The 14751-nt window shown below is 38.3% G+C and overlaps 1 protein-coding gene and 1 pseudogene across 2 annotated transcripts in view; both read right to left on the bottom strand.

Moving 5' to 3' along the window:
- Positions 1-3554, bottom strand: part of LOC112636116 (UDP-glucuronosyltransferase 1-6) — a 56536-nt gene extending 52982 nt beyond the window's left edge. For both annotated transcript variants that reach the window (XM_025404582.1, XM_025404586.1), the window contains exon 1: positions 2647-3554. In XM_025404582.1, coding sequence (XP_025260367.1) covers positions 2647-3501 — 855 coding nt within the window. In that variant the 5' untranslated portion in view covers positions 3502-3554. The remainder of the gene's footprint in view (positions 1-2646) is intronic.
- Positions 3555-12587: 9033 nt separating this feature from the next.
- LOC112636117 lies at positions 12588-13505 on the bottom strand (annotated as a pseudogene).
- Between the last annotated feature and the right edge of the window lie 1246 nt (positions 13506-14751).

The raw sequence follows: 14751 nt of genomic DNA, 5'->3' as shown, positions 1-14751 counted from the left end.
ATAGACTCAATAAGATTTTGTTATAGGAAACCTTTCAGAAAAAAAATCTCCCGTGTAGAGCTTAAGACATTGCACACAAACACACCTGCACATACAGACACATTCGTGCACAAACACCACATACACACACACACTCTATCATCAAGCAATGCTTTCTTTTCATCAGACAGATGAAATGCAGACTATGAATCCTGTTGGCCAACAAGGTACAAAAAACTGTATACTTTTCCAAGACACACACTGCCCATATGAAACAAGAAAGGAACACTATGCAGTGCTCATAAATCTTTCTATGACAATTTACTTCTGTGGTTGAGCCATATCCAAGGTTCTTTGCCAAAGGGCACTCTTTATGATCGAATTCTTCTTCGATAATTATATTTATTTTATATTTATAAATATATACATTAATATATAACCTTCCACATCTATAAATCCTATCTCATATATATATATATTCTGTAAAGGTATATAAATGCATATATTTTATACACCATTGAAGATATACGAATAACCAAAATATGTAAAACTATATATGGTTCACTGTTTCATATTTTATAAATCTCTCTATCATATACCATTATAGATGGTATAGAATCATATACAGACTTCTATATCTCTAAAGCCCTTTGGGTGACCCTTTGAGCCACAACAAATTCAGCATAGGTTCAGAAAGTGGCAGGCCACACGCTTGGCTAGAGGCCATGAGGCTGCAGTCAATACCTGAGTGGTGGCTGGTACTGTAATTGATGGAGGGTAAACTGGGGAGAGACACTTCGATAAGTCTATCTCTTAGCGTCCTACAACTTGCATCTCCTTGCCTGGTCTTGCAAAGAGCTGAAAGTCATGTTTCATTTGAAAGGCCTATAGCTGTAGTCTCCCTGCTTTTTAGAAAGAGCGTGGTTGCATTTTCCCATGAGTTGGTTGAACAGTCACTCTTTCACCGAACATCTGCCAATAGGTGAGAGAATATGACTGTGTTACCAAGTCTACTGAACCTTGTAAGAAGCCAGAACAATAGATAAAAATGTATACTCCATCCCTAATAAAATAATATACTTAGATGAGACACCAGATGTTTCACCTGGATTTGGCAACTATGCATTTGCCAAGAATCTTACTCCTGTATTTGTCAAGACTTTTTCTTTTTCTTTTTTTTTTTTTATTATACTTTAAGTTCTAGGGTACATGTGCATAACGTGCAGGTTTGTTACATATGTATACTTGTGCCATGTTGATGTGCTGCACCCATCAACTCGTCAGCACCCATCAACTCGTCATTTACATCAGGTATAACTCCCAATGCAATCCCTCCCTCCTCCCCCCTCCCCGTGATAGGCCCCGGTGTGTGATGCTCCCCTTCCCGAGTCCAAGTGATCTCATTGTTCAGTTCCCACCTATGAGTGAGAACATGGGGTGTTTGGTTTTCTGTTCTTGCGATAGTTTGCTGAGAATGAATTGCAAGTGACTAAATCCTAATTTAAACTGGCTAGACCAACAACATTATTCAATAATGTTTTGGAACTATATGCTCCACCAAAGTAAGAAGTATAAATACCAGGGGACGGAATAATTTGCAGATGATATTGCACACTTAATACACCTTACATACTAATACGAGAGGTTAGTAATATGACTATATACAAGATAAATGTGTAAAACTCAAAGCAGTACATTAATTATGCATAATTAATTCAAAAGAGAATGGGAAAATTGCCTTGCACATAATGGTTTCAAAAAAATGAAATGCAGGGGAATAAAGGTTAATAAGATAAAATACTTCTATAAAGTGCAAGATTTTATTTATGGACACAAAACAAAATCAGAATAAATAATGAGGGATTCATATTCTTGAATAGGAAGATGTAATAGCAAAAGGATGCTAATCTTATTTAATGAAAACCAAGCAACCACACTCATAGGACGATACCCTACTGAGATAAAAGCAAAAATATGGAAATATATATAAAGAAAGTATATAAGAATGTTTATTATTGTTCATAAACCCCAAAAGTGGAAAACACTTAAATCTCTATTAATATTAATTGGCTGGAAAACTACATTGCATCCAAAGTAAAGACTATTATGCAATTATTAAAAGAATGTGTCAAATCTGTATGCATTGACCTGTAAAGATATCTTTAACTTATTGACAAAAGAAAAATCTAACATAAAAAAAATCATAGCCAGCATGATATTAGATTTTATATTAATAAAATAGAAGTGAGAATTTACCCTAAATATATGCATATACATAGTATAATTTCAAAAAAAATTGAAAAGAATTCACACAAAACTGCTAAGAATATTTTCCTCTGGGGGTAGTATAGAATTAGCAAAAAAAAAAAAAAAAAGAAAGTTTCATTTCTTACTGTGGTTTTTGGTATGTTTCCAAAAATAGCATTTAGATTGCAGCCTAGATATGATCTACAATTATATCAATTGTATACACTTACATATCAACAAGAGCTGCTTTATACAATTTGCTACCCAACAATTAAGTGAATTGGTACAAAAGAATTCCTTAAACCAGAAAGAAATTCCAAATGGGACAAATGTAAATGATAGATTATAGTTCAGTAAGAAATCTTCTTTTAATGTCCAAAGCCAGATTATTCTTAATGTGCTAAAGGAGAGATAACTTACCATAGGCACTGGCTTTCCCTGATGGCAGTTGATACCACCAATGAAGACCATGTTGGGCATCACGGGTTTGGGAGGGTCCAAAACAAAGTCCGTTCGCAACAACCAAATTGATGTGTGGCTGTAGAGATCATATGCCGTGACAGATGTTTGGAGAATTTCAGAGGCTATTTCTAAGACATTTTTTAAAAAATAGGGGCAAAACAAATGTTCCTCCAAGTGTGTGATGTGGTTCCATACTCTCTCCTTGAAAGTCATGGCATCTGAGAACCCTAAGAGACCTCTGGGGATGTAGGAAAGAGGAGCAGGGCACTGTGCACCTTCTTCAAGATAGTGGCAAAATGTTCCTCTGGCGAAGACCACAGAGGGGAGGGAGAGATATTTGGCAAGAATTAAGCCACAGCCATCAAAAGGATCCAGAAACACCGCATCAAAAGAACTCTCCTTTAAGTATTCTACTAATTTTTTGTCCTTAAACAAACTCCTGCAATTTGAAAAAAATAAGTCAAAAATACCATTGGATGAACTTGTTAATAGAGAAAATGCACTTCGCAGTGGTGCTTTCCACTGAGCCTGGGCAAAAGCCATGAACTCCCGGTCCTGATCCTCCAGAGTGTATGAGGTAGAATAAGTCTTCACTGTGCAATTCAGTGATCTTCCCAGTTGCCAACTCACCTCTGGCATGACTACGACCACCTCATGCCCCCTGAGAATGAGTTTCTCCACCACTGATCGCATGGTGAACCAGTGGCTCCCATCCATGGGCACTACCAGCAACTTCCCTGCCTCAGCGAAGCCACAGGTCAGCAGTAGACACACAGATAGGGGAAGAAGGCCAGTCCACCCTGCACAAGCCATCAGAGAACTTCAGCCCAGAGCCAGCAGCTGGGATTCTAAGCTCCTATAATATAGTAGGTGAAAGAAGTACAGATAGAACCTGCCCTCAAAAGAAGGTGTGTACTCATCCATCCACTAAAAAAAAAAAAAAAAAAAATGCACATTCACTGCCAGTGATTTACTCATAATAACACATGAGTAGCCTTTGCTGAGATAACTACTTGCATGTTTTCAAGAAAGGAGTAACTCATCATCTTTGCCTTGGGGACAGATCATGCCCTGTGCTGCAATATGAGTTTATAAACAAAATTATTAAGCAATGCTTTTGGTCTTGACGACATTGAAAGATAAAAAGGAAAGTAAATTTAAATGAAGCTAATAATTTTGGAATTTGTCACAAAGAAAAATTTGCTATTTTTTTTTTTCTTTGTTTGAGATGGAGTCTCGCTCTGTCATCCAGGCTGGAGTGCAGTGGTGCGATCTAGGCTCACTGCAACCTCCACCTTCCAGGTTCAAACGATTCTCCTGCCTCAGCCTCAGTAGCTGGGATTACAGGCATACGCTGCCATGCCCAACTAATGTTGTATTTTAGTGCAGACGGGGTTTCATCATGTTGCCCAGGCTGGTCTTGAACTCCTGAGCTTAGGCAATCTGCCTGCCTCGGCCTCCCAAAGTGCTGGGATTACAAGCGTAAGCCACTGTGCCTGGCCAAAGTTTACAGACAATTTTTATTTTGTCCTCTGCCCAGAAAGAAATTGGCATCTCATGTTCGATGGAAAGAGAGCAAGAGTCTTAGCACTGACCTCCTAACTGGGAGGAAACTGTGGCTCACCAGTGTCTCTGCAATACACAGCTCGCCTGTGCATTGCAGAGATGCAGGTGAACCACAATTGTGACACAGGTGAACCACAAGTGCTGCTTGTCTTTTTTCATTTCCAAATCTTCTGAGGTCTCTGAAATGCTGTAATGAGATTGACAACCCTACCTCCATGGACCGTTCCAAAAATTTGATGGAATGTGACTATCACCTATTTTAAATGGCTTTCCTCAGATACATTGTCTGCAGTGGTGAGTCGCTGGCCCTATGCTTGCCCAAGCACTCTGATGAGCTGCCTCTCTCTGCCTACCCTGCTTCTGCATTCTGAACAGAGCTGTAGGCCTCTGCTGTGGGCCCACCCCAATCACTTTGGTGCCCATCTTCAGGAATGTATGTATTGTTCTCCTCCATTCTACCGAGCACCCCTTAGGGATGAGATTACATCTTCTTCCTGTTTTCATCCTCCTTCCACAGCACCTATGCTTTGCCTTGTACAGAGGAAGTCCATGGGAATTCTCGCTGCATTGGGCTGAATTCCATCATGCAGATTTTTATGGTTGAGCTCAGCGGTGTGTGTTAGGCAACACCCTGAGGAGCATTTAGTGAGGGATTCAACAGCCAACCTCAGGGCATAATTCTTGTAGGAGCACAAGATGGCTCCCTCCAGTACACTCTAACTGGCACTAGACATTTGCTTAGTCACTTTCCTCTAGTACATACTACACTACTATAATAATTTTGTCACTACCTCCTGTTGCTATTGAAGTGAGCTGACGTGTGGCTTAAATGCATGTGATATAACACTTATACTCTCTGAGCATTTCATCTCTCCAGTAAATTGCATGTCAGAGTAAAAAGTGATCTCTCATGGTTCTACTGTATTTTTCATCATGATTAGTGTAATATTGTAAATCTTGAATACCATCATGGGACTATAAAGTGCCACTAGAGATGCTGGAAGTACTCCCAAGAAGCAAAGAAAAATCATGACATTACCAAAAAAAAGTTGAATTACTTGATAGGTACCATAGATTGAGCTCTGCCGCTATGATTGCCCACCATTTCAAAATCAATGAAGCTAGATAAGGACCATTGCAAAAGAAAGAAAGAAAGAGAGACAGAAAGAGATAGATAGAAAGTGAGAAAGAAAGGAAGGAAGGAAGGAAGAAGGGAAGGGAAGGGAAGGGAAGGGAAGGGAAGGGAAGGGGATTCATAAAGACATTGCTGCAGCTATGCCAGCAGGAGCCAAACCTTGCATTTTTTTGTGAAATACATTTTTGTCTCATATTGAAAATGCAGCTTTAATGTGGGTGTAGGATTGCTATAAGAAAGGCGTATTTATAGATGCCAATGTGATTTGAGAAAAATCAAAGTCATTATATGACAAGTTAAACCAAAAGAGAGGTGAAGAATCTAAAACTGGAGAATTTAATGGCAACAAAGGATGGTTTGCTAGTTTTACAAAGAGGTTTGCCTTTAAAATTGTGAAGATAATAAGAAATCCAGCCTCTGCCAAGCAAAAGGAGGCAGATGAGTCCCCAGACACCATGAAGAAAAACGTTGAGGAGAAAGGATAGCTGCCTGAACAGGTTTTAAATACAGATGGCAGTGCCCTATTCTGGAAAAAACAAAAACAAACAAACAAAAAGATGATACAAAAGACATTTATTAGCAAGGAAGAAAACCAAGCATCAGAATGTAAGGCAGGAAGGGATAGGCTAACTCTCCTGTTTTGTGTAAACGCAGTCAAGTTTATAATCAGGACTGCCTTCATCGGTAGAACTACCAAACCTCGAGCCTTGAAAGGAAAAGATCAACACCCACTGACAGCTTTGTGGTTGTACAAAAAGAAGGACTCAACAATAAGAACACATTTTCTGCACTGGTTCCATCAATGCTTTTTCCCTGAAAGCAGAAAATGCATTGCCAATAAAGGACTCTCTTTTAAAGTTCTTTTGATATTGGACAATGCCCCTAACCACCCGGAACCCATGAGTACAACACGGAAGGTGTCAAAGTGGTCTACCTGCTTCCAAACGCAACATCTCTAATTCAGTCTCTCAATCAGGGGTCATAAGGAACTTTAGAACTCATTACACACAGTTTTCTATGGAAAGGATTGTCAATACTATGGAAGAGAATCTGGATAGAGAATGTCATGAAAGTCCAGAAGAATTACACCACTGAAGATGCCATTGTTGTTATAGAAAGATCTGTGAAAGCCACCAAGCCCTAAACAATACATTTCTTCTGGAGAAAACTGTGTCCAGATGTTGCACATGACTTCACAGGATTTATGGCAGAGCCAATCAAGGAAATCATGAAAGGGATTATGGATACAGCAACAAAATGTGGGGGATAAGGTGTTTCAAAATATGAATCTTGGAGAAATTCAACAGTCAATAGATGCCAAACTCAAGGAATTAATCGAGGACCTGATGGAGATGAGTGCTTTCCAATCAGCACTTGATGAGAAAGAAGATGTAGAAGCAGCAGTGCCAGAAAAAAAAATGGCCTTAAACAGTACAAGCCTCATAGAAAGACTTCCAATTATTTAAGACTGCTATTGACTTCTATTACAACATGAACCCTTCTATGATATGGGCACTGAAATGAAAGCCAATGGGGAAGAAGGATTAGTACTGTATAAAAGCATTTTTAAATAAATCAAAGAGAAAAAAAAACAGACAGAAATTATGATGTATTTCCATAAGGTTACACCAAGTGCACCTGCCTCACCTGACTCCTCTTCCACCTCCTGTGCCTCTTCTGCCTCTGCCACCCTGAGACAGCAAGACCAACATCTACTCCTCCTCCTCCTCCTCCTCCTCCACAACCCACTCAATGGAAGACAATGAGAATGGAGACCTTTATGATGATTCACTTCTGCTTATACATATTCAACTTTTATTTTAGATTCAGGAGTACATGTGCAGGTTATCTGAGTATATTGTGTGAAGCTGATGTTTGGGGTATGATTGCTCCCATCATCCAAGTACTGAGCATAGTACCCAATAGTTTTTCAACTCTTGCACCCTTTTCTCTCCCCTTTAGGAGTCTATAGTGTCTATTGTTGCCATCTTTATGCCCATGAATACCACTATTTAGCTCCCATTTCTAAGTGAAAACACATGATATTTGGTGTTCTGTGCCTGTATATATTCCCTTAGGATAATGACCTCCAGCTGCATCCATGCTGTTACAAAAGACATGATTTTATTTTTTTATGGCTGCATATTCCATGGTGTATATGTTCCACATTTTCTTCATCTAAGCCACTGTTGACAGGCACCTAGGTTGATTTCATGTCTTTCCTATTCGGAATAGAGCTGCAATGAACATATCAGTGCATGTGTTTCTTGGTAAAACGATTTTTTTTGCTTATATCTAGTATTGGGATTGCTGGGTCGAATGACAGTTGTGTTTTAAGTTCTTTGCGAAATCTCCAAACTACTTCCCACAGGGGATGAACTAATTTGCATTCCCACCAAGAAGGTACAAGTGGTCCCTTTTCTCAGCAGCCTCACCACCATCTGTTGTTTCTTGACTTTTTAATAACAGCCATTCTAACTGGTGTGAGAGGATGACTCATTGTGGTTTTGATTTTCATTTTTCTGATAACTAGTGATGCTGAACATTTTTTCATATGTTATGTTTTTAAATAACATTTTCTTTTCTCTAGCTGGCTGTATTGTCATAATACAGGACATAATACTAATAACATTCAAAATATGTGTTAATTGGACTGTTTATGTTATTGGTAAGGCTTTTGGTAAACAGATGGCCATTACTAGTTAAGTTTTTGGAGAATCAAAAGTTCTATGCGGATTTTCTGCTGCACGTGTGTTGGTCCCCTTCATTCCTACATTGTTCAGGGGTCAACTGTACTAGGAATGAACAATTGAAAATTGGATTAAAAATACCACTTAAATAGCATCAAAAACATGATATACTTAGGGATATATCTGACAAAGGATGTGAATGACTGTACACTAAAAACTACAGAACACTGATGAAGGACCTAAATAAATAGATATGTTAATGAATTGGAAAACTCAAAATTGCTAAGATATTGTTCTCCCCAGTTGATCTATAAATACAATACACTCCCAATCAAAATCCAGCAGACTTTTTGTACAAATTAATGAACTTATTCTAAAATGCATATGGTAATGTAGAAGACCTCCAATCGCAAAAGCAATATGGAAAAAAAAAAACATTAGAGAGGTAACACTACCTCATTTACAGATTATTACACAGCTATAGTAATCATATATTTCACAAATAGATCAACAGAACAGAATACAAAGTCTAGAAATACGTGCACAGATGTAGGAACCACCAAGTTTTTACAAAGGTACAAAGGCAATGCAGTGGAGTAAAGGTTACGCTTTTCTACCGTTGAATATTCACACGCAAAAAAACAAGAAAAGACCTCTGTGTCTTCTCACCACACGTCTATAAACCCAGTTTTACCACGATGAAAACATCAGGCAAAACACACACTGACACTCTAGAGGAACATTCTACAGGACACCTGACCAGGCTGCTCAAAACTACCCAAGTCACTAACAACAAGGAGGGTCTGAGAAACCATCACAGGCTGGAGGAGACTAAGGAGACGTGATGACTACATTTCAGGTGGCATCAATGGGATCCCATAAAAGAACAGGGAAATTAAGTAAAAATTAATGAAATCTGAAGGAAACAGACTTTAGCTTTTAGTTCATCATTATGTGTCAATGTCGGTGAATGAGTTGTGATGGATGTACCGTAGAAACATGAGATTTAACAATGCGGGAAACTGGACACAGGGTAGATGAGAATTCTCTAAACTATTTGTTGCAACCTTGCTATAACCCTATATTTATTCTACAATGAAGCATTTGTAAGAAAGGTCACTCAACAGACTGTGAGAAAATATTTGCAGGACCCCTGGGGATGCACATGGTGAAGGATTCATCAGAGGCATGGTGAGAGCTGCTGGATGATCTCTGCAAATGGTTTTGGAGTCTGATGCTGGAGCTTAAGGACCCCAGGGTGGGTCTTCTGTTGAAGAGACTATTATTTCCCATTTGAATGATCCTGACACCCTTGTCAAAATTTGGTACCTAGTCAATTGGCCAAGGATGTATATGTATGGGTTTATTTCTGAATTCTCCATTCTATTCCATCGGTCTGTATCAAAAGATGTTGTGTGAGACAATAAGGGGAAATTTAATTATGGATTGTAAATGAGATAATATTAAAGAATTTTTATTGTCTTAGATATGATAATGATACTGTGGCTATGTAACAAATTTTTCCTATTTTTTTATATTAAATGAAGTATTCAGTGATGGAATGACATGCCAAGAATTTCTTATTAAAATGGCACAAATTGCTCTTTAAAAGTTTTCTTTAAAAAGACAGAATAAAAGGACACATGAATTGGCACAGAAAAATAGTGAAAATGATTTAACCTAAGAATGGATAAGTGGGTGCTCATTACACTGAGTCTCTCCTTTGTGTATGTTTGAAAACTTTGAAAATAAAAACTTGATGTAAATGATGTTAGTGGGAGGCCTTAGTCTTGTCCACCAAAAGCTAACTTTGAATTTGGATCTTGGACTAGAGCCAGAATCTTAGAGCAATGGCGGAAGCACAGATCTTTTATTTATTTGTAACCACATCCCACCCCCAGAGCTGCACCTGCCATGGATGGTAGAGACGGAACCTGAATTCTTTTCACCTAAAACCAGTGATTAATTCTGTTGGGACTCAACAAAAATTCAAAAAGATTAGGAGTGAATTCCTCTTTTTCCCATTAAAACTATTTCAATGTTCTGCTGAATTATTTACACATCATTAATCAACACACACACATTAGACTGCTGAAATGTAAAAGAATGACCACACAGAATGATATAGTTTAGAAGTCTGTCCCCTCCAAATCTCACGTTGAAATTTGATCCCTGACGTTGGAGATGGGGTCATCTGCCATCCTTGTTATAGTATTTAGTTATATCTCTGCATGTAATTCTCTTGGATAGGCTCAAGGAGATTTTGTTACAAGAGACCTTCAAGAAAATCCCCTGTGCAGGGTCTGGGACACTGCACACTAACACACCTGCACATACACAAACACGTACATGCACAAACACATATTCCATCATCAAGTAATGCTTCCTTCTCATCAGACAGATGAGACTTAGATTCTGAATCCTGTTTCCCAGAAAGATATAACCAACTGCATGCTTTTCCCAGACACATCCTGGCCTCTGAAACAAGGAAGGAGCAATATGCAGTGTCCATCCTTTCGATGACAATTTACTTTTGTGGTTGGGCCATATCCAAGGCTCTTTGCCAGAAAGCCTTCTTTGAGTTCTGAATTCCTCTGTGAGAATTCTGCTGGCTTTACATGTATAGTCATAAATATATACATTAATATATATATAACCTTCCACAAGTATAAAAACTCTCATACATCCATATTCTTTAATAGACACATAAACACATTTATTTCATATCTCATAAAAGATATTTATAATCAAAATAAATGAAACCATATATAGTTTAATGTTTAATATTTTATAGATATCTATCATAGGTGATATAAAATCACATAGGTTTTTATATCTCTAAAGGCCTCTGGGTGACCCTGTGAGCCACAATGAACTCAGTGTGGGTTCAGGAAGTGGCAGGGCCTCACCCTCAGCCAGAGGGTGTGGGGTGCAGGCAACACATAAGTGGAGGTTGGTACTATAATTAATGGAGCATACTATAATTAATGGAGGGTAAAGGGGAGAAAAGTGCTTAGACAAGTCTAACCTCTTAGATTTCTGCCACTTGCATCTCCTGGCCTAGCCTTGTGAAGATCTGAAAGTCATGTTTAATTTTGAAAGGCCTGCAACTGTAGTCCTCCTGCTTTTTAGAAAGAGCATTATTTCACTTTCCCGTGAGTTGGCTGAACAGCCACTCTTTCGCCAAACATCTGCCAATATGTGAGAGAATATGACTGTGTTACCAAGTCTATTGAACCTTTTAAGAGGCCAGAACAATAGATAAATTGTATACTCTATCCCTAATAAAATAATATACTGAGATGAGACATTAGGTGTTTAATCTGGATTTAGCAACTATACATTTGCTAAGAATGTTATTCTGGTATTTGTCAAGGACTTTTCAATCACAAGTGACTGAATCCCTATTTAAACTGGCTACTCTCACAATATTACTCAATAGTGTTTTAGATGTATATGCTCCAGGAAAGCAAAATAAGTGGTATAAATATCAGAGAAGGGAATTCTTTGCAGATGACATTGTATATTGTACATCTAATCTATACTACAAAATGATAAGAAAAGTTAATAATGTGGCTGGATACAAGATACATATGCAAAAAACAAAACTTTAATTTCCCATAGTCAGCTAAATGTAGAAATGGAAAAATTGCCCTGTACCCAATAGTTTCAAAAATACTGAAATGCCAAGGAATAAATGTTAGTAAGAAACATAAAATGTTTATATAGTGAAAAATTTTATTTATGTATATAAAACAAGATCTGAATAAATAGTGAGACATACATATTCATGAACAGGAAGACATAATAGCAAAAAGAGGCCAATCCTCAATTCAGGAAAATCCTGTAACCCTACATGTAGGGCTCCAGTCAACTAAGATAAAAGCAATAATATGGAAATATATTCATGTAAGGAAAGCATTAAAGAGTGTTTACATGGCCTTATTGCTAAAGGCAAAAAATGCAAAATGCCTAAATCTATATCAATATTAATTGGTTAAAAACTACATTCTATCCAAAGAAAAGTATTTTATGCAATTATTAATAGAACTTGTCAAAGCTGTCTGTATTGGTCTATAAAGGTATCTATAATTTATTGGCAAGTGAAAAATGCAAAGAAAAGAATATGTCCAGCCCAATACTAGATTTTATTTTAACAAAATAGGTGTGAGAATTTATATTAAATACAGTGCGTATGTACTTTTTTAAAAAAATGAAAAGAATGTGCACAAAACTAAGAGCATTTCCTCTAGGGGGTCACATAGAATTAACAAAAAAGGGGAGTTTCATTTCTTACTGCGGTTTTTGGTACTTTTCTAAACATGGTACTTAAAAATGTAGGCTGCATATGATATACAATTTTATAAATTATAAATACATATCTTCAAGAAGGGCAGTTTTATAAAATTTGCTAACTGATAAGTACATGCACTGGCACAAAATAATTTGTTAAACTGGAAAGAAATCTGAAATTAAACAAATGAAAATGTCAAATCACACTTCAGTAAAGAATCCTTTTTTAATTTCTAAAGCTGAAATATTCTTAACGTGCTAAAGGAGAGATGACTTACCATAGGCAATGGCTTTCCCTGATGGCAGTTGATACCACCAATGAAGACCATGTTGGGCATCACGGGTTTGGGATAGTCCAAAACAAAGTCCGTTCGCAGCAACCAAATTGATATTTGTCTGTGAAGATCATATACCGTGACAGGTGTTTGAAGAATTTCAGAGGCTATTTCTAGGGCACTTTTGAAAAAACGGTGGCATAATAAATGTTCCTCCAAGTGCATGATGTGGTTCCGTACTCTCTCCTTGAAAGTCATGGCATCTGAGAACCCTAAGAGAATTCTGGGGACATAGGAAAGAGGAGCAGGGCACTGTGCACCTTCTTCAAGATAGTGGCAAGCTATTCCCCTGGCAAAGACCACAGAGGGGAGGGAGAAATATTTGGCAACAATTAAGCCACAGGCATCAAAAGGATCCAGAAACACCGCATCAAAAGAACTCTCCTTTAAGTATTCTACCAATTTTTGGTCATTAAACAAACTCCTGCAATGCGAAAAAAGTAAATCAAAAAAACCATTGGATGAACTCAGAAATAGAGAAAAGAAACTTCGTAATTGTGCTTTCCATTGAGCATGGGCGAAAGTCATGAACTCCCGGTCCAGATCCTCCAGAGTGTATGAGGTTGAATAAGTCTTCACTGTGCAATTCAGTGATCTTCCCAGTTGCCAACTCACCTCTGGCATGACTACCACCACCTCATGCCCCCTGAGGATAAGCTTCTCCACCACCGACTGCATGGTGAACTAGTGGCTCCCATCCATGGGTACTACTAGCAGCTTCCCTGCCTCAGCAAATCCACAGGTCAGCAGCAGAGAAACACATAGGAGAACAGGGCTGGTCCACCGTGTGCGAGCCATCAGAGAACTGCAGCCCAAGCCAGCAGCTGGGTTTCTAATCTCCTATGATACAGTAGGCGGAAGAAGTACAGGCACAAAACCTGACCTCAATAGAGGGTGTGTATTTATCCTTTCATAAAAAAAAAAAAAAAAAGAAAAAAAAAAAATCATACTCACTGCCAATGATTTACTCCTAAGAACAAGAATATATGAGTATCATTTGTTGAGATACCTACTTGTATGTTTTCCAGACAAGACTATCTTATGGTCTCTGCCTTGGACAGATCATGCCCAGTGCTGCAATGTGAGTTTAGAAACAGAATTACTAAGCAATGCTTTTGGACCTTGAAAATTCAGAAAGATAAAGTGAAAGTAAATTTGAATAAAGCTAATATTTTTGGAATATATCCCAAAACAAAATTCAGATTTTAACTTTAACCAACCAAATACTCTCTGTCCAGAAAGAAATTGGCATCCTATGTGTCAAGGATTTCCTTAAGATAGTAAGGCCCTCAACACTGACCTCCCAACTGGCAAGAAATTGGGGCTCACGCACATCTCTGAAATACATAATCATTGCTGGTTGTCTTCTTCCGTATCCAAACCCTAAGAGGCCTCTGAAATGCCGAAATCAGATTGACAATCCTGCCTCCATGGACCACACCAGGGACTTGATGGAAAGTGACCATTGCCTATTTTAATGACTTTCCTCAGATACATCACATGCAGTGGGGAGTTGCTGGCCCAGTCCCTGAGCAAGCACTCTGCTGGGCTGCCTCTCTGTGACTGCTCTACTTTCACATTCTAAACACGCCATCACTCCAGTGCCCTCCTTCAGGAAAATATGTACTTGTCTCCCTCAGTCTACTGAGCACTCCCTGAGGTCAGTGGCGATGTCATCTTTGTGTTTTCACCCTCCTTTCACAGAACCCATGCTATGCCTTTGATATAGTTTGTATGTTTGTCCCCTCCATATATCATGGTCAACTATAATCCCCAGTGTTGAAGGTAAAGCATGGTGGGAGGTGTTTGGATCATGGGCGTGGATCCCTCATGAATGGCTTGGCACTGTCCTCCCAATGGTGAGTGATTTCTCACGAGATCTGGTTATTTAAAAGTATGTTCCAAAAACACTCTTTAGGATATTATCCAGGAGAACTTCCCCAACCTAGCAAAACTGGCCAACATTCAAATTCAGGAAACACAGAGAACACCACAAAGATATTCCTCGAGAAGAGCAACACCAAGACACAGAATTGTCAGATTC

Source organism: Theropithecus gelada, chromosome 12 (assembly GCF_003255815.1).
Source record: "Theropithecus gelada isolate Dixy chromosome 12, Tgel_1.0, whole genome shotgun sequence".
Lineage (NCBI taxonomy): Eukaryota > Metazoa > Chordata > Mammalia > Primates > Cercopithecidae > Theropithecus > Theropithecus gelada.
The sequence above is the reverse complement of the archived record's forward strand: the minus strand, read 5'-3'. Positions and strand labels throughout refer to the sequence as shown.